The sequence below is a fragment of the Amaranthus tricolor genome, chromosome 9, assembly GCF_026212465.1.
Source record: "Amaranthus tricolor cultivar Red isolate AtriRed21 chromosome 9, ASM2621246v1, whole genome shotgun sequence".
Lineage (NCBI taxonomy): Eukaryota > Viridiplantae > Streptophyta > Magnoliopsida > Caryophyllales > Amaranthaceae > Amaranthus > Amaranthus tricolor.
The window spans coordinates 21111307-21134257 of NC_080055.1; the positions used below are offsets into that span (position 1 = coordinate 21111307).

At 32.0% G+C, this 22951-nt stretch overlaps 3 protein-coding genes and 1 non-coding gene across 6 annotated transcripts; 2 read left to right on the forward strand and 2 right to left on the reverse strand.

Annotated features, from left to right (window-relative positions):
* Nucleotides 1-4290: 4290 nt before the first annotated feature.
* On the forward strand, nt 4291-8929 carry LOC130824467 (protein OSB3, chloroplastic/mitochondrial-like). Its single transcript, XM_057689492.1, has 4 exons — nt 4291-4712; nt 7268-7406; nt 7957-8054; nt 8142-8929. The coding sequence occupies exons 1-3, from the start codon at nt 4375-4377 to the stop codon at nt 8023-8025; spliced, it is 546 nt and encodes a 181-aa protein (XP_057545475.1). The 5' UTR covers nt 4291-4374; the 3' UTR covers nt 8026-8054; nt 8142-8929.
* A 2654-nt stretch (nt 8930-11583) lies between these two features.
* LOC130824469 (ethanolamine-phosphate cytidylyltransferase-like) lies at nt 11584-18061 on the forward strand. 2 transcript variants are annotated; one of them, XM_057689494.1, is made up of 10 exons: nt 11584-11900; nt 12636-13044; nt 13574-13809; nt 14104-14279; nt 15053-15124; nt 15769-15836; nt 15923-16043; nt 16868-16933; nt 17027-17149; nt 17365-18061. In XM_057689494.1, the coding sequence occupies exons 2-10, from the start codon at nt 12692-12694 to the stop codon at nt 17434-17436; spliced, it is 1287 nt and encodes a 428-aa protein (XP_057545477.1). In that variant the 5' UTR covers nt 11584-11900; nt 12636-12691; the 3' UTR covers nt 17437-18061. The 2 variants fall into 2 exon arrangements, with proteins under 2 accessions (XP_057545477.1, XP_057545476.1); XM_057689493.1 differs by having other exon boundaries at nt 11584-11717.
* Nucleotides 18062-18783: 722 nt separating this feature from the next.
* Nucleotides 18784-18899, reverse strand: LOC130824675 (U5 spliceosomal RNA). Its single transcript, XR_009046767.1, has one exon. It is a non-coding gene; the product is annotated as a U5 spliceosomal RNA (small nuclear RNA).
* Nucleotides 18900-19603: 704 nt separating this feature from the next.
* LOC130824470 (uncharacterized) lies at nt 19604-22704 on the reverse strand. 2 transcript variants are annotated; one of them, XM_057689497.1, is made up of 4 exons: nt 22370-22685; nt 21777-22026; nt 20449-20730; nt 19604-20353 (listed from the first exon to the last, which is right to left on the reverse strand). In XM_057689497.1, the coding sequence occupies exons 1-4, from the start codon at nt 22475-22477 to the stop codon at nt 20349-20351; spliced, it is 645 nt and encodes a 214-aa protein (XP_057545480.1). In that variant the 5' UTR covers nt 22478-22685; the 3' UTR covers nt 19604-20348. The 2 variants fall into 2 exon arrangements, with proteins under 2 accessions (XP_057545480.1, XP_057545478.1); XM_057689495.1 differs by having other exon boundaries at nt 19606-20730; nt 22370-22704.
* Nucleotides 22705-22951: the final 247 nt, after the last annotated feature.

Here is a 22951-nt window from a genome sequence, read left to right on the forward strand (position 1 = left end):
GATTAGACTTTTTGACATTAATTTTTAATTAGTTTAACGTATGTTTGACTTATTTTGACTCTTAGGGCTATTCTAGTCCATAATGGATTTACATATTAAAATTTTTATAAATTACTTTAAAATAAGATATTTATTCCTTCAAAATAAACCACTTAACTTTTTAATACCCTAACTTTTAAAAAAAAAAAATCGCAAACAACATACCTATTTTACATATTAATTTATCATGTTTAAATTTTTTATAGCATGACAACAAGAATGTAGATTTATTAGGCATTATTTGGGGAAAAGTTGAGGTAAAAAAATCAAATTAGTGGAAGACAAAGTGTAGTGACTAGTGAGTTTACAAGCCTAATATGGCATTTGGTTGATTGATATTGAAATAAAGAGAATCATTTTCATGAGCTTTTTCGCCGCATACGCGGTACAATTCTATATAAGGGATCTTATGATTTAGTTGTGACCATAGATAAAACCAAAGCTTAAAATGACAATTTAATTGTTTAAAATAAAGTCACATGTAGCCTCAATAAGCTAACCAAATTTCAACATGATCCAACGATTGATACTGCGTGAAGAGCGTTGGAGTAAATATGAACTACACTAGTGTTGTTCTCTTTTATTTGTTTCTTTGTTTACTCTTGTACTCTTAAGCTGAGATTGTGATGATTTAGGAAGTAATTAATTAAGTGCAATTCTTAAAAGGGAAAAATATATAACTTATTGTTTTCTTTTGTTAAAACTAATGAAACTTAACGACTTATTATATGCTTTTGCAAAAAATTACAAGAATTTAGAAAATAATGTTTATTTGTACATGTGTTAGCTACATGCTCTTGATGTGTATATGAGTTATTTATATGAGTTGTCTGGACTTTATTTAAACTTCAATAATTTGTCACATGCACTCAAGATTTCTAAGTTTTTCGCTATCACTCCTTTACAAAGGTCTAATGAATCTAGCTATAGTTTATATTACTACGGTACGAGGTGATGTGATTGTTGAAAGGCAAAATATTGGTGGACCGGTGCTTTTAGATTGTCAATACTTTTTATGTTATTGCCACTATTGTTTTAAATTCGAAATCAACTTTTGTTCTGTCTCATATATTTTTTGTTATATTTTATTATTTTATGCAAAATTTTGTTAGAATAAGGTCTCGCCTAGTATCAAAGAAAATAGGGATAAAAAATTAGAAATAAATTTTACAGGTTAATTAAAAAGATAAATTTATGATATTTATAAACGCTTAGCATGTATTGTTGATGAACGAGATTAGATCACATTAGCATTTTGATGAAGCATCAAAAGAACAAGTAGTTTAGTGTTTATGAACGATTGTAAAGTAATGAACATGAACAACAAATTGAAACTAAAGATCGATGAAAGGTATAACCCAATTCTAAGGTGAAAAAATCCTAAAATAAATCAATTGAATAATTACCCAACTAATAAGGAAAAAGTCAATTGCGGTGATGAATGCTTAGCGTATACTTTCTCCGTTATATTATACTTGCGATTGATATTAATATTTTCTCACATAATCTGTCACAATTAGTTGCACGTATTTTAAAACGGATGTAATATAATAAATTATACACAATAATCACTCCTTGATTCCACTATCTAATCCTAGTCGAAAAGGCACGCATATGAATTTAAGGTGAAAAATTGTGACTCCAAATGCTCTCTCTTTAAAGGAAGTACAAGTATGGATTGTTCGTCACTTTTTCTCATCCAAATTTTATTTTTAAACGGGATATTGAGTTAATAATGATGACGACAATAATGACGGGGAATATAATAACACCCACCTTATGAAAATATGAAAAAAGTTCCATAATGTTATATTCTAATCACTAGTTTAGATTTCATGAAAAATGATTGAAAAGAAAAATATTATTTGAAAAATATTTCAATAATATCATTTAAAATTTTTTTAAATAAAAACACTAACAATATAAAAATATATCAATTATATATGTAATTGACCCTGTAAAATTAGAGACCTTAAGCAACTACTGATGTTACACATGCCCTTAAGACCCTTATGATTGAACACAAATTAAAGATTAGTGGCTCGTTCGAGCAAATGAAGAGCTCATGACTCTTCTAAGCCATACGACCTACTTTTCTACTTTTATTTTGTTTTGTGAAAATGATTATTGTTCTTTCTCTTTCTTTCAACTGTATAATTTTTCTTTTTTTATGTCATCTAAAAAATTCACATTTTACTTTAGTAATTTAATATTAGAAATTGTCTACTTTTCTACTATTATTTGTTCCTTTGATTTTTTTGGTAATAATCTTTTCATAGATAATCTATTTGAGTATATTTGTGGCAATTAGTAATAATAATAATAATAATAATAATAATAATAATAATAATAATAATAATAATAATAATAATAATAATAAATATTTTTTATTGTGTTAATTGATTATAATAATAGTAGATATTTTTGATATTTTCTATCATATTTGTGTAAATATTTTAATTTTAATTGTGTATTGAATGATGTTTCATAGATTATCCAGTGTTTATATCTATTTTTTTCAATATCATTAATATCCCTTTACATTTTGTAGTCTAAAAATACTCTACTTACTCAATGTTTCTATTCACATTATATATGTGATTATCTTGTAATTGACAAAAAAAAGGAGCATATATAATACTATAATACTAATACTTTATATGATTTAATAGTAATGTTAATCTTATTAAATATGTTAACTATTTGCAAATCAAATTAATTTATCATTTATTTTGATTTAAAAAGTGCTTTATAGAAAATCGTATTTTATACCAGTTGGAGAACAAATTTCACCTTTTTAAAAAAATGCATCATAAATCAGTTATATAATAGTATATGATTAATCAATTTTGTTAAAAATACATTGATAAATCGTGATTCGTACGAGAATGTATTTGGCATTCATTTACTCTCTCAATCCAATTAGAATAACACCATTTGACTCAAAAAACTTTATGAGTTAACTAATGATATATGTTAGGAATAGATATAGATAAATATCTTCTTGAAATGAGCAACATTTATCTAATGTGCATTTCTTTGTAAGTTTAATTGCAATTTTTCTTAAAAGGCTCTTTGGTTGGGTGTAATAATCAAAGGGAAAGGGAATTGACAAACCCAATTCTCTTTATTGTTGTTTATTTGCCACTTTTTATCATTCTTTTTTTCCTTTTTTATTTTTGGGTTTACCTAAAATTGGCCCACACTCATTCCCCACCCTCCCCAAGACTTTTCCATTTCCATTCCCCACTTCATTACCCATCACTTAAAATTTGAACTTTGATTTATGGGTATTGTTATATTCGCCACTCTTTTCATTTTATCGCCACCTCCTAATTAAATTATGAATTTGCCCCTGAATTTTAAAAAATTACGAATTTGCCTGTTGGACTTAATAACACTATTATCAACTAAATTAATAAAAAAATTATTAATAAAAAATTAAAAATTAATTAAATACTAAATTTTAATTAATATATTATTATTATGTTAAAAAATAATTAAACATTCAAATAAATTATTTAAATTCAAAACTAATTATTATAATAACATTATCATAATATAATATTATATTAAAATAAAATAATTTATTACAACATTTATTTAAAGAACAATACCTTAAAAAATAAATTAATTAAACAAAAAAATTTCATAATTCGAAATTAAAAAAAAAAATACCAGTCGCACAAAAAGTGCGTCAGTACCTAGGTACAGTCGCACTTTTTGTGCGACTGGTAATTTTAAAAAAAAAAATTGTTATTAATTTTATTTATAATATTATTGCTATTATTATTATTATTATTATTGTTGTTGTTGTTGTCGTCGTCGTCGTTGTTGTTGTTGTCATTATTATTATTTGTAATCAATGGAGCTAGAAAGATATTATTTAGAGTTATGTTTTTTGATACAGGTTAATGATATTTTTTTAAGAAATAAGTTTTTCAAGTTTATCGTATAATAACTAGTTATTTTTGGAAAAAATATAAAAGAATTTAAAAACTCATAATTTGATTCCTTAACTTGAACCAAACAGTCACAAAGGGAATCAATGAACAGTTCATTCCGTTTCCTGAACACAGCCAAACGACTAGACTAAATTAGGGGGAATCCATTCTTTTCTCCTTTATTTCCATTCCGATTCCCTCGTGCGAACCAAACGGTCCCTTAATGTATTCAAAAGCATAAGCAGTACATCTGTATTTGCCGCTAGTATTTTTCTCCTACACTATATACAATATTTATGCCAAAACCCTATATAAAATATTTATGCCAAAATCCAAATAAGCAAACTTAAGGAAACATGACTTGGTGATCTGCAGAAAGTGAGAATAAGCCATGAACATACTGAGCAAAACCCTAACTAAAACCTCAAAATCAAACATTTTCCTTCCTTCAATCCCCATTCATCTCCATCCATTTTCTGCCTCCTCTCCATACTCCACCAAACTCTCCAATAATGAATCACAAACTCAAGCTCTCTCTCCAAAAAAGAGCAAAAATTTGGAGAGACCAAGCGAAATTCTGTTTCAACCAAAAGTCGCTAATTGGTTGAGTTTGATTGGGACTGTTAAAATTCCAGTCGAATCCTGCACTGCAATTGATGGGAAATCATGGGCTGGTACTATTATTTCTCAGGAAGGGCGTTCAGGCTCTACTTACAAGAACATTCCTTGGTATATCATCGATTTTACATATTACCCATGTTCAAATTTGTTTCTTTTTTGTTATTTTTTTTGTGGGTTTATTTCTGATGTGATTAATTGGATTAATATGGTGTTTTATGTGAGTATTGTTGTGTTGAATTTCGTGTGTTCTTGGTTTACATAGAGTGTTGTGTTGCAATTGTTATTGTCTACATTACTTGTTTTGTGGGTTTATGTTTTATGTGTGTATTGTTGTGTTGGTTTAATATGATGTTTTATGTCAGTTGTTTAATTTCGAGTCTTGTGTTGTCTATGATTAATCTCTGGGGAAGAAGTGTTGCAAATTGCAATTGATTGGATTTTGAAGGTTTTGGAATGTACTTGGACTACACCTAAAAAGAAACAACCCGTCATGTATGAGACTGTCTCACGGTGAGACGACCTCAAAACAAGAAGCCCATAAACTAAAAGTTTCTATTAATGGGCTATTTAACCCAAGTATGAGGCATGTCTCATGCTGAGACCGTCTCATATAAGTATTTGTGAGAAAGGAATTTGTTAGGAAAATATGGTTAGACATTATGCATTGCAGGAATTTGACCTTGTTTTGGGTTGTGGTGATACAAAATGTTATGAAATTTTGACTTGAGAAGGACATTGTAGTAAGAAATGTGTTCTTGTTAGTTATTTGGTGTTGTCATTGCCTTGGGGTTATGGCTTTTTTATAAGATTCGAGTTTTATAAACTTCAGGCTTTGAGGGAGATGAATGTGAGTGGCTGATAGATCTTAAGAAATGTATTGTAGAATGCTGAAAATTGCTAGAGGATATACTTTAGAGAATGGGATGGCCGGAAGCATAAATTAGCAAAATAAGGTTTACTTTTTTGTGATGTGTTTGATATACTATGTGTTTTAAAGGGTTGAACAAGGAGTTTGTAGAGTATAATCTTTGGGAATAGAAGTTTTCTTTTCAAGAGAAGACAAAACATATATTTCATTCTAATTTTACACTCTTTCCCGGTGACACATTTCTTGATAAGTTGTGGTGTTGATTCAAATTTTAGCTTCCTGTATACTAGTTTGCTCTAGTTAGGGAATAGACTCTAGACCTTGAAACCTTAGCCCTTCGTAGATATAATAGTAGGTGGATAATTGTTAATTAATCCATATATTCCTTGTTTGATTTTAGACAAGCTCAGTTTTTTATAAATAATGGTAACTACGAAGGATATTTTTTCTAGTGTTATTTCTGTTAGATGTGCAATGAGTCTTGGATCCTTGTTGTATCAAACCAATGTTGTTGTTTCAATTTCCATTTGCCCAAAATGCAAAAGAGATATGTGAGGCATGCCATTGCTAATATTTGGTCTACAATAATCTATCACCTAATTGTGGCTAGCATTGAAAGTATGCAAATTCATTTTGATCTCAAAAACTATTGGTATACTTTTTTTGATGGTCGAGTATTCCCTTTTTCATTTTTTGAAGACAAAATTTTTTGAATTTCTTTTTTTGGGTATAGTATATATGAAATGTTTAGGTGTCATGAAGGAGCATATAACACTAGATAGATTCATAGAAGTAAATGGAACAAATGGTTCCTTGTGGACCATCATGAGAGCGAAATTGTGAATGATACCCATGACCTCATCTAATCTGATAGAATTATGCCTTGGTATTGTTATTGTTTTCATCATGGAGGTATTAGTATTGTATTTGGCCATGCACATAAATAAATTTACTAAAGCAAAGAATGTAATGCTCTTAAGATTCCATGTAAAGATTCTAATAAACTGAAAAATCTTTTGTGCCCCTAAGACGTGATTATTAACTAGTCTCATAAAAATGATTATGGAGTGTCTCCATCACTGAATTTGAAGTCGTTTCTGCTTTTTAACTCATAGTTTTAGCAATGGAAGGGTTCGAGAAGCGCAAGAGATGAAGTTTTGGGGGCATTGACGACTATTTTCAAGTCAAAGCTTAGAATAAACTGGATTTGTTAAATTGTGTTGCGACTGTTGCCTACCTCGTGTATTAGGACTATGGATGGTCATGGGTCCAAGGCCCTATTGGACCTGCCCTTATTTTTGGGGTTTGGGTCCAATTTATTGAGATCAACGGGTCTGAGTTTCGTTTTGAGCCAAAAAAAATTAATGGGTCGGGGTGACTGGGTCTAAGGTCTTCAGACCTTGTGAGTGTGTGCCCTTATTGCTATCTGCACTTTCGAAAGGTGTTACCATGATTACATTTTTCGAGTGATTGGGTTACTTGTTGATGATGATGACTGTGTTAGTGTACACTGCTGAAATAATGTGATACAGTGGTGGCTTGCACACTCACACTAACATGTGTGGGGTGTGCCCAATATCATATCATGTTCATATAAAATGAGCTCATGGTTTTGTTTTTCTTAATCCCATGAACCATACACTCTTGCGTGTGGGCGTGTGTGTAGGGGTGTGTCCACAATCACATCATTGTGGTCGTTAATTTGTATGAGTTTGAAGTATTGTTGTACATTTACGATGCAAGTGTAATTTGGAATTCAGGCTGATCTATCTTTCCATTTGTCTACTTTCACTAGGATTTCTGTAATCTTTGAAGGTGACTTGGCGATCACCGCTGCTACCCACCTGAAGGAAAATGATACTGTATATGTAGCTGGGCACCTAAGTCCTGATTACTTACCAATCAATTTGACTAATGACCAAGTTAAGGTCCAGGTAGTGTTATCCTTCTTTCTGGTCAATGTTATTTATCTAAATCTTATGCTATTATTGGATTAAATCATGTGCACTTCTTATTGATATGAAGTTGCTCATGGTGTTTGCTACCAAGGGTCAATCGAAAATAACCTGTTTGTTAGTGTTATCTAACAAGGGTAAAGTTGCGTACATCTGACCCCCAAACCCCCTGGTAACTGAAGTAGCATAGTAAAGATTCTTGATATCACTCTTCATCAAAGAGTTTAGGTTAGCCTATTATTTTCTACTTTGATTGGGACTTGCTAACGATCTCAACAAGAAGGAATCAAAGTCCTAAACATAGGCAACAATCGCATTGAAATTGACGCATATTTTATAAATAATTGATACCGATTTCAAACCCCTCATATGCTAAGAATTCACGGTAGTTTCACCAAATTAGCTTTTGATGTAGTTTAGTCCGGTAAATTCTATCATAATGTATTCCAGTTTGTATCAATTGCATTCTTATTCTTATTCTTAAATAATATATTTGCTTTAATCCCGTCTCTACTCTCTACTATGCTAGGTTATGGCTCATGATTTACATTTTGTTCGTAAAGTCCCTGATATGGAGAAAGATGTTCGTACATCATAGCCAAAATCTACCCGTACCTAATCTTGTTGGTAAATCCTGTCTCTACTATATCTATGCGTGCCTAATGTTTTCGTTTAAAGTATAAAGTAAGAAAACGCTTGATTTTTCCTTTCTAGGAAAGGGTTAATATAAGCTTCCGCCTTAACTGAACCCAGCCCGGCCAGTGGAGAGAAGATTGTGATAGACTCGAGTCAGCTGAACTGATATCCGGAAACAACTGCCATACGACAAGTTTGTTGGTTGTCACTGAAATCTACCGAATGCTCGTGATCATATTGTACTTGAGGCGTATAATCATGGTTCGAATACTTATACTGCTGATTAAACGTCGTTAAAGTGGTGAAAATATTTGATTGTTATTTGGGAAGATGAGTCACATTTATCTGAATAACAAACAGAAAAGATAGGCACCTTCAATGTTTAGGAGTAAATTTGAAAGTGATGTACATTTTCGGCCTATTTAGTTAGTGGTACTAAATGGTGGTAATGAGAATGATTTATAGTATAAAGTTTCATCAAAAGTTTCATATCATTCCCATGGTAATGAAATTTGATCATAAAAAAGTTTTTTTTATTTATAAATTTCCATTGCCATTTAATACCACCCCTTCAATGGTAATTCATTGGAATGAATTTTATGAGGAAAATGAAATGATTGAAGTTGGCAAGCATGGTCATCAAGATAGCCAAGAGAGTTTTCAACTAAAATCACAGTAATTTTTCATTTTCATTACCACCTACCAAACGAGCCATTTGAGTGTTAGTTATGTTTGTATTCCAAATGATGGATTTTTATTATTTAGAATGTGTTCTTTTTATTGGTTTCCAAGGCCATAAATGCAGCTATCATTCATGGGTTGTTTTGTGTCCACATCTAAACCTTTGAATGTGTGGTTTCTGTCAAGTGCAAGTGTTCAACTCATATTTATGTTAAAGCTACTATATAAACTTTTGCTGCATTGAGTTTTTTAATATAAAAGTATATATAAATATAATTTTAAAAAAAAGATGCAATTGCATATTATTATTATCAAATTATAATATTTTAATAAAATATAATTAATATAAATTTTTTATGACAATATAATGATTGCATTACTGAATAATTAACTATTGATCATATATATTGCCTTACTTTAGCTATTTTTGTCCACTTAATCTATTGACTCTATACTTCTTCTGTTCGGAAATACTTGTTATATTACGATTGTTGGAATATATTATAGCTAATCTGTAAGAAAAAAATAGAGTAAGAGAGATCTTATTTGAATCGTTTAGTCGTATATTTTTATAATATTAACTTTTTTTATAAATTTTAAATGCATATAGTTTAATGCATAAATCATTAAATAACACATTAAAATGCATAAAAAATCAAATCTAACAAGTATAATAGATCAGAGAAAGTATATAACAACATAATGATTGCATTAAATGTAATTAATATATATTTAGCTAGTATTTTGCAAAATTATGTAGACATTGACATGCTTGAAAAAATTTTGTCAATATAATCTAGTAATTCACTCATCCCAATAAAGTTAAATATTGGGTAAAACTCTTATAGTATATCATTTGTTATTTTTCAACAAAATTATAATATTTATAATGTTAAAATTCTTTAAATTAGATAAAAATTATAATAGATATGAATTGCTATATAAAATATTTTACATTTACACCTAAATCATTAATTGTAAAATAGTTGATACCATATCATTATTGCTATAAAGCTATGTATAGTTGTCATATCATACATGCATTCTTTGTAAATTCCAATTATCCGGGGTTAATAACTTGCAAATTACTTGTGCCCCCTCATAAGAGATATGTGGTCAATTAGATTAATCATAAATAATACCATTTATATATAAAGGAAAAATTACGATGCATAATATAACTTTTTGCTTATTTTCCTACAATAATATTAATTGTTGATTATTCATAAATAATACCAATTTATGAGGGTGTTTTCCTAAAATATACATAACATATTAAACATCAAACTATAGGAAATTATATGACAAAAAAATTGGTAAATTAGATAATAAACTAAAGTTGGTATTATTCTAAGAAAAAACCCTCCTAAGTTGGTATTATCTATTATTAATCAATAGTTGATATTATTATAGGGAAATTAACGAAAAATTGTATTATTCACAGTAATTTTTCCTATTATAAATTAAGTAATTTTAATGATGTATTTATGATTATTGGCGAGCTTTGAAGTGAATCTATTGTGTACTTGGCACAAGGGAAGGTCATGGTTTAAGACCCTTTATGAAACATTACAATTATTAATATATAGATGAATTCATTTGAATCTACTTCAAACTAACCAATTTGAAAAGTCTTATCATTTACTTCATCTATTTATCAAATATTTTGTGACAAGAATCAGTCAAGTCTAATTAATCTTAGTTTAATTACATGTTGGTTAATTTTGAAATTAGTTTTAGTCTTGCAAGTTATCAACTACTTTATGTTAATAGAAGATTCTTGATGAGTTGATACGCAAGTTGACGCATCCACCGTGATCCAATCTCTCTAAGTCTCAACTTAAAAATTGTTAATTGTTGATAAAAATACTTTTAATTCCTCTCAAATACTTTATATTAATTCCTCTCAGAATTATTTATATTAATTTTTAATAATTTTTAATTATATATAATTAGAGATATTAAAAATTTAATAAGTATATTGGATAAAGATATAAAGCAAATAGGACATTTGTAATGAATCAGAGGAAGTACAATGTTTACCAAATTTTAAGAAAACCGATAACGGGCTAAGTGAATTTTAATCGATTTTTCACGTTGAATTGTAAATTGACTATTACAAGATAGTGGGTATATTTGAAAAGTCACTTTTTCTCCTATACTTCCTCATCCTTATTACTTGATTACTTGTTACGTTTGGCTTTTAGGCAGCTCAATGAGCTAATTTGATTATTTAAATGTTGAATTATGTATAACAAAAAATTGTAAAAATTAAAATTATGAAAATATGTGATTAGATAATTTAAACAAAAATCCTACTTAACTATATTTTTTCTTGCACATTAAGTACTATATATAAAATAAGCTTAAATAATAAATAATGCCGATAATTACAAGTATTTTAGAACAGAAAAATATTACATTTTATCCCATATATGAAAATGAATTTTTTTAAGTCTATGATGGACTTATGGATGGAACGGACACTTATAATTGAATCCAAAACGTTAAAAAAGTTAATATCACTTGATTTTCGTAATGGGGTACTAATGTTCCATTTACTTTATGCACTTTATTCAATACACTTATTTAATTTTTAATATTTTTAATTGTGTATTATTAAAAATTATAGAAAGTCGATATAAATAATCCTTACTTTAAGACGAATCAAACAAAATCCCACGTGACTATATTTTAACTTATAAATTATTAATAAAATACAAATTAAGAGTAAAAAATGAATAGAGTTTAAAAGGTAAATGAGACATTAGTGATGAATTGAAGGGAGTATTATACACCAGCTGTGGACGTATATACTTATTATTATTGGCCTCCCTTTTCCCTATTTTCCATTTCTCCAATCTCAAAAAGAAACGTCTTTGTTTCAAGATATTTTTCTGCATAAAAACATTATTAACAACAGAAAAAGAAAAAAAAAGATTCAGCAATTTGCTCAAAGCGGGAAAAATAAAGGTAAAGAATATATTCTATTTCATGAAAGTTTCCACCTTTTCTAATTTTTGCTTCAAAAGAGGTTAAAGCTTTTGTTTTTAGTTTGATTCCATTGTACCCAGATCGTTAATTTTTGTGGGTAGTTCTGTTTTCTTTTCGATTTGTGCTTTGCGTTCTTGGGTATTATCGATCTGATCCTGAAAGGTATTTGTTGATTTGTTTTTGTAGAAAAGATTGTAAATTTTTTTACTTAATGGAGGATATCTTTTGATCTTTGTTTTTGCATGTTGAATTTTGTTGTAAGGAGGGTTTGATTGTCAAATGCCAACAGTTATGGATGGTTTATTTTGTTTGTTGCTGAGTTTTCCCATTTATTGATTTTTTTTTGGCAATGAAAATCTATGATTAGAAAAGTTTTTGAGAACATTTTGGCTATAATTCAGGTTTAGGTTATAAGATGAAAACCTGGCTGCTGGGTTTTCAATTTCAGTTTTGCTTGATTGAGGAACTTTTTCTTGGAAATTTGATTCTGGGTTGTCTAGGAATGTGATAAACTTATTCATATTGTGCTGAATTTGCAGATTTCTTCTGCTAAATTTGATATATTTTGAGAAATTGAACCTGAAATTGATCATTCTGTTTAAATTTCTCCATAAATATGTGAATTTTGAATACTTCCTGAATCCATGCTCACTCAGGTTGCACAATTCTCATGAATCTGTATTACCATAACTCTTCTAGACTAGTTGATTACTTCTTCAGATTCAGTTGTCCTTAGATAGTAATAGGTGGAAGTGACTTTGTGATGGTGTTTCCATGTGTGGCAAAATATCATGGAGAGCATAATGCTTTCGGTTTTTGCCTTATTATGATGAATCATCTTCGTATTGATTTTATTTGAGTTGTAGTATTCTAATATGAATGGATTTGGTGTTGCAGTTGTTAGTTGTTAGTCATTAGACCCAGGGGTCCTGTGGGGATCTGGGTTTGTAAGGATGGAATATGAAAGTCATAGATGGATTTGGGATGGAGTTTGCTACTATCCACATTTATTCGGAGGAATAATGGTCACAGCCGCCCTACTTGGTCTGTCAACGAGCTACTTTGGCGGTGTAGGAGTTCAGTATCTTCCTTATTTGGGGCCTGGTTTTGGAATTTTGAAAAAGCAAGCACCTGAGAAAAAACGTGTGAGAGTATACATGGATGGATGCTTTGATTTGATGCATTACGGTCATGCAAATGCTTTGAGGCAGGCTAAGGCTTTAGGAGATGAACTAGTAGTAGGTGTCGTTAGTGATGAAGAAATTTTGGCTAACAAAGGACCTCCGGTGTTGTCTATGGAAGAAAGGTAATAAGAAAAACTTTATTTACAATTTATCTCATTTATTAATTTTTTGTTGAGAGAAGAAGCAATTGATCCATTGAATAAATTTGATTATATCTTAATAAGTATTTTAGACCTAGATGCTATGAGATGAAGCCTCATAAGGTAAACATGTATCAGATCTTTTCATTTCCTATCAATCCTTTTTACTCTTGCTAATAGAAGACTTATTTATTTTAAAATGTTATTATTTATCATTTGAAGTTACGAGTGATTTTTATGAGTTATATCTCACGATTGTTGTTGCGTAAGGGCTATGTTACTTGGACTCGGGTATTGACGTTGGATACTGGTACGTGTCCAAGTTTCAAATACGTCTAAATATTTAATGTTACGCCTAAAATGAAGTGTCTAAGTGTCATACCAATGTCCGAGCATCAAGGATCGGACACGGGTATGTGAAGCAAAATGAAGAGTTCGAGGAACATATGAAGGGTCATTGGTTGTTAGTATTTGCTGCCTCTGTAGTGCTCAAATTTGAGTTTATTTTCAGGCTAGCTCTGGTTGGTGGTTTAAAGTGGGTCGATGAAGTCATTCCTAATGCCCCTTATGCAATCACTGAGCAGTTCATGAAAACTCTATTTAAAGAGTACAAAATTGACTACATCATACATGGTGACGATCCTTGCTTACTTCCAGATGGAACTGATGCTTATGCTGCGGCAAAGAAAGCAGGCCGCTACAAGCAGATCAAACGTACAGAAGGAGTTTCAAGCACAGACATTGTAGGTATATTTCTTTTTTTTTTCTCTCTGCCTAGCTAGTAGGTGTGCAACTTTTGTCGGAATAAAGAGAATCTAAATATTGGTAGAAAATAGAAATCACTACATAAGCTTGTCTTGGTTTTATTTGACATCAACGACGGATTATGTGGAATGGATTATCTGGAACTTCTGTGTTTCGCTTTCCATATGCTGTCCATACATCTGTATGCATGATAGTTGTCTTCTGTTGTGATACTAGATACAATGGTTTATCTCCATTGGTGTTGGATATAATGCTTGATGGTTGACTTGTTTGTAGGAAGGATACTTCTAAGTGGTCATGGTAAAAATGCTCACAAAGATGGTGATGATGCAACTTCATTTGAGGAGTCCTATGGCGTAAAGCAAGTCTCTACTACTAAGCAGCCCAAAGCTAGTCATTTATCTCATTTTTTGCCCACCTCTAGGCGCATTGTACAGTTCTCGAATGGGAAGGTATGTAATTTTGATTTTTCTTTCTTTTCTCCATATGCTATCCCGTTCTTAGAATATTTATTCATACCCTCCCCCCAGAGGAAAGTAAATCTGATTGGAAAGGTTTTTCAACTTTAAAGACCTCGCATGAGAAGGGTGTGGCTTAATCCTACTTGTTGAATAATCCGAAAGCAAAGGCAAATATTTGTACTATTTCTTTTATACCATTATGGAAAATTGCCTAATTCCATCCTGATCAATAAAGGACGCCTCCTATATTCTCCTGGTCATAGTCTAAAAACAAGGCCATCGCATCGGCTACATTGGAAAGGTTTTCAAAGTAAACGAAATGATATTTCCCGCATTGTAAAGCTGTAAAAAAGTCGCGTATTGGGCCTGATCAAGGGATATGTTATGGTTTCGACTGATATTTAAGCATTCGATGACCGCATCACTCCTGTTACTGCATCTATGTTCCGTTACCGTGATTGCGAACGTTACCACATTTTTACACTATGCTGCTGGTCAATTAGAGACTTCTCTGCTAAACTCTGTTTGTGTATGCTGTCTACTCATGGAAGATTTAAATCTTCATTATCTTTTGGCAGATATTGATTTTTGTGTTGAATTTCAATCCTAATTTTACCTTGAAGAGATTGTTATAGCTGATGTGTTGAACTAATTGTTATGTTGATTTGTATTTCCACCTAAAAAAGCATTAAATCTTCATTGATTATTTGTTTTCGAATGGTCTTGGTTAAACTACTGCACTCTCAACTGATTTACCATTGCAGGGGCCTGGACCAAATGCACGTGTTGTGTATATTGATGGAGCATTTGATCTTTTTCATGCCGGACATGTTGAGGTGAATATGAAGAAACCCTTTTTCTGCGCTTATCTAATGTTAATTATTATTTCAAAGAGACTTGATTGACTTGCTGAGTGTTAGAATACTGCAGTAATTTACTAATATGTGAGCTTGATTATATAATTCTTGAAAACCGGATTACTTTAGTCCTAAAACAAGCATTTTGTATGAGACGAACAGAGCTTTAGGCTTGATTATGGGCACCCTAAACTTCTTTAGGGCTTCTTGCAAATTTTTTAAATGAAACCATTTAAGTAACTTGAGGATATGTAGTATTCTTTCTGTCCCTCTAAAATAGCACCATTTGACTCAAAAAGCTCACATATTTGGGCCAGTTGGTGCGATCTCATAGGGACAGAAGGAGTAGTATCTTGGAGCTTGCTAATTTTAATTGCCTGTTCCTAGTTGTACTTTCCGAAATGTTTTTGTTCTTTGCTACTTCTTCATTATCGTCGAATTTTATGAATGTTATGTTAATCAATAATTGCGAGACAGCTACATGTTCTAGTGTTGTTGCTCTTTGGAAGATAAAATGTGTATATACATTCATAGACACCTCTTTTTTCGTCTTTATCTGATCTTATCAGCTGGACTTTCTCATTAATTGCAAGCACTTAATGTTACTTCTGATACATGTACAGATACTTCGAGCTGCTCGACAGCTTGGAGATTTCTTACTTGTTGGCATTTACACAGACCAAACTGTTAGGTATGTAATTTTCTATCTTGACTAAATAAATACTGTATTTTTATTGGATTTAGTTTCACTTCAATGATTGAATGTTTCCCTTGCAGTGAAATTCGTGGTGCTGAGTATCCATTAATGAATTTACACGAACGCAGTCTCAGTGTATTGGGTTGTCGTTATGTTGATGAAATTATCATGGGTGCACCATGGGAGGTCACCAAGGACATGGTTAGTCCTCACTCTTCATCTTTAGCTGAAGATTTTCAGTTTTTGAGGAAGTTTGAGTTCGATCTCAACTTTCGGAAACTTCTTAACAGCTCTTTTCTTTTTCTATATTGTTTGTGGTTTTTGACTTGGTTCTTTTTTTGACAAGATTTTAAAGAAAATTTCCAAGTAGGTTTCTCTAAAAAGATAATATTATTTATGATTCATGATAACCAATTGGCTCAAAACCCGCCTTTACTTGACATTGAGATAATGGAATGTAGTGTATTGTGCTGTAATAGCCAACTGGTGATGCCTTTAAGTCATAGAAGAATTTTTGTAGGACGATCTAATTTCTGAACCGGATTCTTGATTAACAACTCCTTGGTTAATCGTGAAAGCTCCGTGTAGAGGCGTTTAAAACAGACCCGATAACCCGACATTTACCCGATCTTGTTATCGAACCCGGTTTGACCCGATTTCAAAATTAATTTAAAACTATGTAAAAATCAATGTGGACACAAAACCTAAGTTTGAACTAACCCGAAACATTTGTCCCGAATTGACTCAATGACCCGAATGAACACCTCTAACTGTCTCCGCCTAATTGTTATTTCATAGTTGTGGAGAAAGTAAAAACAGAAAATTGAAAATTGTAAACTGTGATTTGATGAGATAATTGCTAATTTGGTATGCTGTACAATAGCTCTATAGACAATTCATACAGACAGCCTATTGAATGTGATGGACATTATTAAAAAACTAGCTTGTAATGATTTTTCTACTGAAGTTAACTTACTAATTACTCAGAGAGCTTGCCAACGTTATCTTTGTGCTATGGTATGCAGATAAAGACCTTCAATATATGCTTAGTCGTACACGGGACAAAATCGGAGTTGAATCCTCTGGTCAATGTAAGTTCATAACAGCTCTCTGTACAGTACTTTTTCCAGAACATTATTTCAAAGAAAACACACGAGCCTTACGAATCTTTTGCATAAATTCAGGGGGATTCCGACCCTTATAGAGTTCCGAAGAGTATGGGGATTTTCAAGATGATTGAAAGCCCCAAGAACATAACCACATCCTCTGTGGCCAAAAGGATTATCAGCAATCATGAAGTCTACAAGGTAAGACATTTTCATACATGATCGAATCATGATTCTCCTTGCGAATTGCGAATCGAAAAAAGCAAATTATGGATCGGTTTTGGTAATTCTTGGCAAATTTGGGCGAATCGCGAATTCAAAAAGCGAATTAGCTAGCGAATTATGTTACATTGTACATGATAAATTTAGAAATCCGTTCATCTCTAATTCAAATGCTGATACACCTTTCTGTTCAGAAACGAAATGCTAAGAAAGTCGAAAGCGAGAAGAAATATTATGAAGAGAAGACATATGTATCAGGAGACTGAGAATCCTTGAAAGCGAAATGGCAATCCCGATTGATTTCAGCCTCCCCGTTAACAGGCTTTAGTGGATACATGTAGATTTTTGCAGATAGAGATACTTGTTGGCGGTCTCAATGTTTACGAGAAGGTGAAGAGAAGTTAGCCGAGACATCGTTCGAGAATCCTGTGTTGCCTGAAGTTCTCTCTCGTTGCCTTGGTCGTCAATCGTAATGGAGTACATCCTAAATTATTTCATTAGCAGCGTATGCTGCGCTCGTGTTTATACCAAAACCGTGAACATCTACCCTGTAGGAGGAAGTTTTGTTGTGGTGTATTGTCTATTTTCTTTTCTATAGTTTTTTTTCTAAAAAAAGTTTAGGAAATTTGTACTCCCTCAATTCCACTAAGAAAAGCACCATTTGACTCGAATATGTGAGAGGTTTTTGTATTAAATGATGCTTTCTTAGGGGATAAAGGGAGTAATTTTTTGAATTTTATGAGAGATTTAGCATAATGTTTTTAGTTTATTTGTAATATTTTTAATGTGCGTTTGCATGATTCATTCTTGGAAAATTGGATTTATGTAAAGGGCTGTGTGATTGAATCTTGATGCTTCTAATAACAACGTTTAAATTAATTTCCATCCAAATGGTGGTTCAGTTTGATGTTGTCCATCTAAGTATTCTACTTTGCAATCCAAGAATCGTATTTAGTAATAATGAAGATGATAAGGCTAATAGGTTAGCTAAAACTTTTGGTCAGTTAGAAATATTAACTGAAATGTCTGTTGTTCGGTTGCATTTCGGATCGGTTATTTTTCGGCTGTGTGTTACAACGGGTCACACTCGGGTCGAGTCGGTTAGTCACGGTTCGGTTAGAGATCGGTTATTCAAGCTATCGGGTTAGCATCAGTTCGGTGTCGGTTGAAGTTCGTGTCGAGTGTCAATCGGTCTCGGGTTGTCATCGATTACTAATTGGTTCGGTTTTTTCGGGTACAGATCGGGTTCGAGCTTTATTTTTCGAGTAGTTATCGGTTACGGATAACTATTAATCGGGTCAATATCGAAATAAGTTAATAGTCATGTTTTTAATTGATGTATGCTCATTTACTTACAAAAAATAATTATCGATTGTTTTATCAGATATAACAGATAGGGGTGTCAAACAGGTCGGGTTGGGTCATTTTCAGGTTCGGATCATATAAAAATGGATCAATAAACCCTTAACCTGAACCTGACCCATTTAATTAATGGGTCAAAAATTGAAACCCCGACCTGATCTATAGCAGATCGGATCAACCTGCTAATGACCAATTTAACCTACTTTTTTTTAGGTCATTAAATTCATATATTTCAGGTCATTTGACCCATTTAACCTTAATTAAAGGCTTCCTCCAAAAATAAACGTATGCCACTTAATGCAGCGAGCACACGGTATTCTTTAGTAAAAGGCAAAAGAATAGTTCGCTTTGTGCTCACGACGTGACTGCGTAAGTTGGTATGAGAACTGTGGAAGTGATTTAAAGGATTTTTCTATTATTAGTATCTTTCATAGCCGATGTGGGACAACTTCCTTTGTTATTGAAAGTCATCTTCAGCTGACAAATCCCACTGACAACTTCCTTTCTTATTGAAAGTCATCTTCAGCTGACAAATCCCTCAATACATGGTAATTGGTATTCTCTTAGTTTTACGAAGTATTTGGCAAATGTTGATCCGTCTTAAATTTAATAAATGGGTTAAATAGGTTTTTTTTGGGTTTAAATATTCAACCTGAACCTAACCCATTTACTAAACAGATCAGGTCGGGTTGACCCATTTAATTAATTGGGTCAAAAATCTAAACCCAAACCCGCTAATTTCGAGTCGGTTTCAGATCAGGTTAGCAGGTCGGGTCAGCTTTTGCCAGCCCTAATATTAGGCAGATCAATTTATTTCAATTAGTTTATATATATATATATATATATATATATATATATATATATATATATATATATATATATATATATATATATATTCTGTATGCAATCTCTTCTGTATAGAACTTGTGTTCTTTCTTTTTCCGTATTATTAGAAAACTGAAATTGGACTTAATTTGCTAAAATTAGGTGAAAATTTGATTCGGATTTATAACATTTCGATTTACAATCGGTTCGGGTTTGTATCAGTTCTGGTTAAAAACAGTTCGATCTTAATCGGTTTTAGTCAGGTTACATTCGGTTACGTGCATAATTCGGGTCGGATTTGACTCGGGTCGATCACTGTTCAGTTCGGGTAACATCGGTTAAGGTTTATATGTCGGTTATAAAATTCGGTTGCAGTTCGAGTTCGATTTTGCCCTTTTCGGTTATCAAACGGTTCGAGTGAAGTATCGGTTCGGGTAATTGCGGTTCGGTAAACCTAAAAAACTTCCATTTTTTCAGGTCGGATAATTTTCGATTCCGGGTCGGGTTTGTTTTGAACAGCTCTACATATAACAAAATTAAATATTTAGCTATCCATTTAAATTTGTTATAACAGTAACAGAAAGCTATCACTTCAAATGTTAACTTATGAGTATCAAATTAAAGAGACATAAACAATAATGCACAATCATAATATACTTTTTTTTAATAGACTCACAAAAGAAGATAGGGCTAAGTAAAGATCAAACTTCAACTAAAAGGCGATTACTTCTCCCAGTGAGAAAAAAAATCCCATTTTCAGAGTTTTCTCTTAGTCAGCTATTTATTGGCAATACTCCATCTTTTCTAAGAGATTGCCAAAATTTAACAAAATATTAACGGCCTACATTCCCTCCAGAATCATCCACACTTGACAAGAAGAACCAGATCATCTGAAAATTCTGTACTTGAAGCAGAACAGCTGCTGTTCTGTGAAACATTTACACTACGGAAGGTCCATCAATTCATCCAGGCAGAGCACACAAAACTTCTTCTAACCTACAAATTTCAACCTACATTGTTAGTTGACAGTATCGATCACCTGTACCACACAATAGGAGTTGTGATATTTTGAGGAGGTTGAGGAAACATGCAATGAAGTTGTTGATGCATTTGATGTTGCATTCCGTCGTTATGCCTATAAAGATTGTTGTATCCAACATTTGTTGCATTTGCATTCTCAATCTCCATAGTTGATGCCTCAATTTCATCTGCTTCCATTGAATCTGACACCTCCGTTTGTATTTCTGGTAATGGGTTGAGTGTATGAGAAGGTACCCAAGGGATGACTGCTTTGCATACATCATCCTGAACGTTATCATCATCCTCATCTTTAAGTCTTGAAGAGTTGAGCTTGCTACCCCAAAAAACTTGATCTGCAACGAGATTCATGTTTACATCTCAATCAGCTGTCTTAAAAGCACTACTACCAAAGAATACATAAAATAAGACGCATAAGATGTTCAACTGCTGCGCCTAGTGTAGTAAAAGAAATCTTTGCTGCACGTAGCAAATTTAAAGCTACAGCTAAGATTTTCGAAATTGTAGCATCAAAGCACCATATTGGAAACAAGGAGAAAACTACATTGCTGGATGGTACCTCATGTAAAACCACTAAGCAATCAAACGAAACCCGTCCTATCATCAATATATATCCTAAGGTGAATGCACTATTGCATCATATACCGCAAAATAAGCAAAACATCCATTCAAAACTCTCCGAGCAATAAACATGTTAAGTACTTTGTTGAAGCCCCCCTTCAAACTAACCCATAAAACTAATGACCTGTAAGAGAGCTCAAATGGTCTTAACTTATTAGCTACCTCATATTCTATTATTTTTTTAGTCTTATTTTGGACAAACTCGAAAAGAGAACAGCAAACATACACCAATACACAATTATGGATCCCACTATATGCAGCACATAAGCATAGTACATAACTCATGAAATAACATACTTAATTAGCTACCTCGTATTCTAATACTTTTCCGTCTTATTTTGAACAAACTCAAGAAGAGAACAGCAAAAATACACCAATATAGAATTACGGATCCCACTATATGCAGCATAGTACTTACCTTAAGATATAACATACAAATTAGCTGACTCGTATTCTATTATTTTTCCGTCTTATTTTGAACGAACTTGAGAAGAGAACAGAAAACACACACCAACATAAAATTATGGATCCCCCTATATGCAGCATAAGCACTAGTACCTTATGGTATAAGGTACATAATTCCAATCTTGGTACAACACGAGACAACAACTATAACAGGCAGCATCAGAACTAAAGATACAACGACGAGAGGCATAGCAAATTACCGATACAGACGTACAAAAATTTGAAACAAGTGTACAATAACCAACTGATATAAACAAAAAACAGAACCAGGTTAAGTAAGAAACATAGGGCTCACTTTTAAAACAGGATATCAGATTTGCATCAACAGAAAACATTCCCTGAGAGCATACAAGAGGGTTATTGTTCGTCGGTTGGAACAAAACAATGGCTTTCTCATCGTTCTCCGGAACAGACGGCAGTTCCTCAACAATCACCGGCTTCAATCGGTTTCCCAAACCATTGATCACTGTCCTTTCCGGTAACCCTTGTTCTAACCCCATCTGAACATCTGCCTCCTCTTCCATCAACGGTGACAAATCCACATCCTAATCATCACCAAATCCAGCATAAGAAACTTCACATAGACAACAATTCAATCGACCATCATAATAACCACAATTGTTAAACCAAAACGAGTTGAGTTCAGAACTCAATTAAGTATTCATCTAATCAACAGAATCCCCAAACTCCTTCAATTAAAACTAGAATAACGCTAAATTAAATAAATAAACTTACCTAACTCAAATTACAAACAAAAGAAAAATTGAAAAATATATGAAGTATATAATTTCATCAATCAAGTTACATATTTTTGTTGACACATACATAGATTAATTAACAGAAATTCCATAATTACTGAAAAGAAGAGACATCGAGCTAAAAGTATACCAGACGACGTATTTTACGAGCAGGAGCGGAGAGACTGAAATCGGAAAAATCGTAATTAAATTCTTCCAAATCCTTACGTTTGAGTTTAATTTCAGTGTAATTCTCCATTTGTTTCCTTTTAAATCCGCGGAAATTAAATCGACGCAAAAGTGCAGAATGCGGGGAAATAGAGAAACCTTAATTGGATGTTCTAGAACAAACAGTGATCACAAGGACAATCGCGAAAAGAATGAAGAAAGCGGAAAAGCGAAGATGTAGTTATGTTTCAGTAAAAAGGAGTGCAAGGAAAAGCCTCGGTTGCTTTCTAGAATTCTCTAGATCAAAATCTTGCCGGGATTTTAACATAGTAATGTACTAATTTGCCCTAATAAAATTGCATCAAATGGAATATGGAGATTTTTAAGAAAAATTTTTGGGTTTTTCTCACTTATATCCACATACTTTTAAAAATTCTCAATTGTACCTAATAAATTTACCAATTCTTAATTATACCCAATAATTAGTATTAATTTAGCAACAATAACCATTTTTAAATGACAACTTAACAACAGTTAGTTAGATTTATTTAAGGCGTTAGTAATA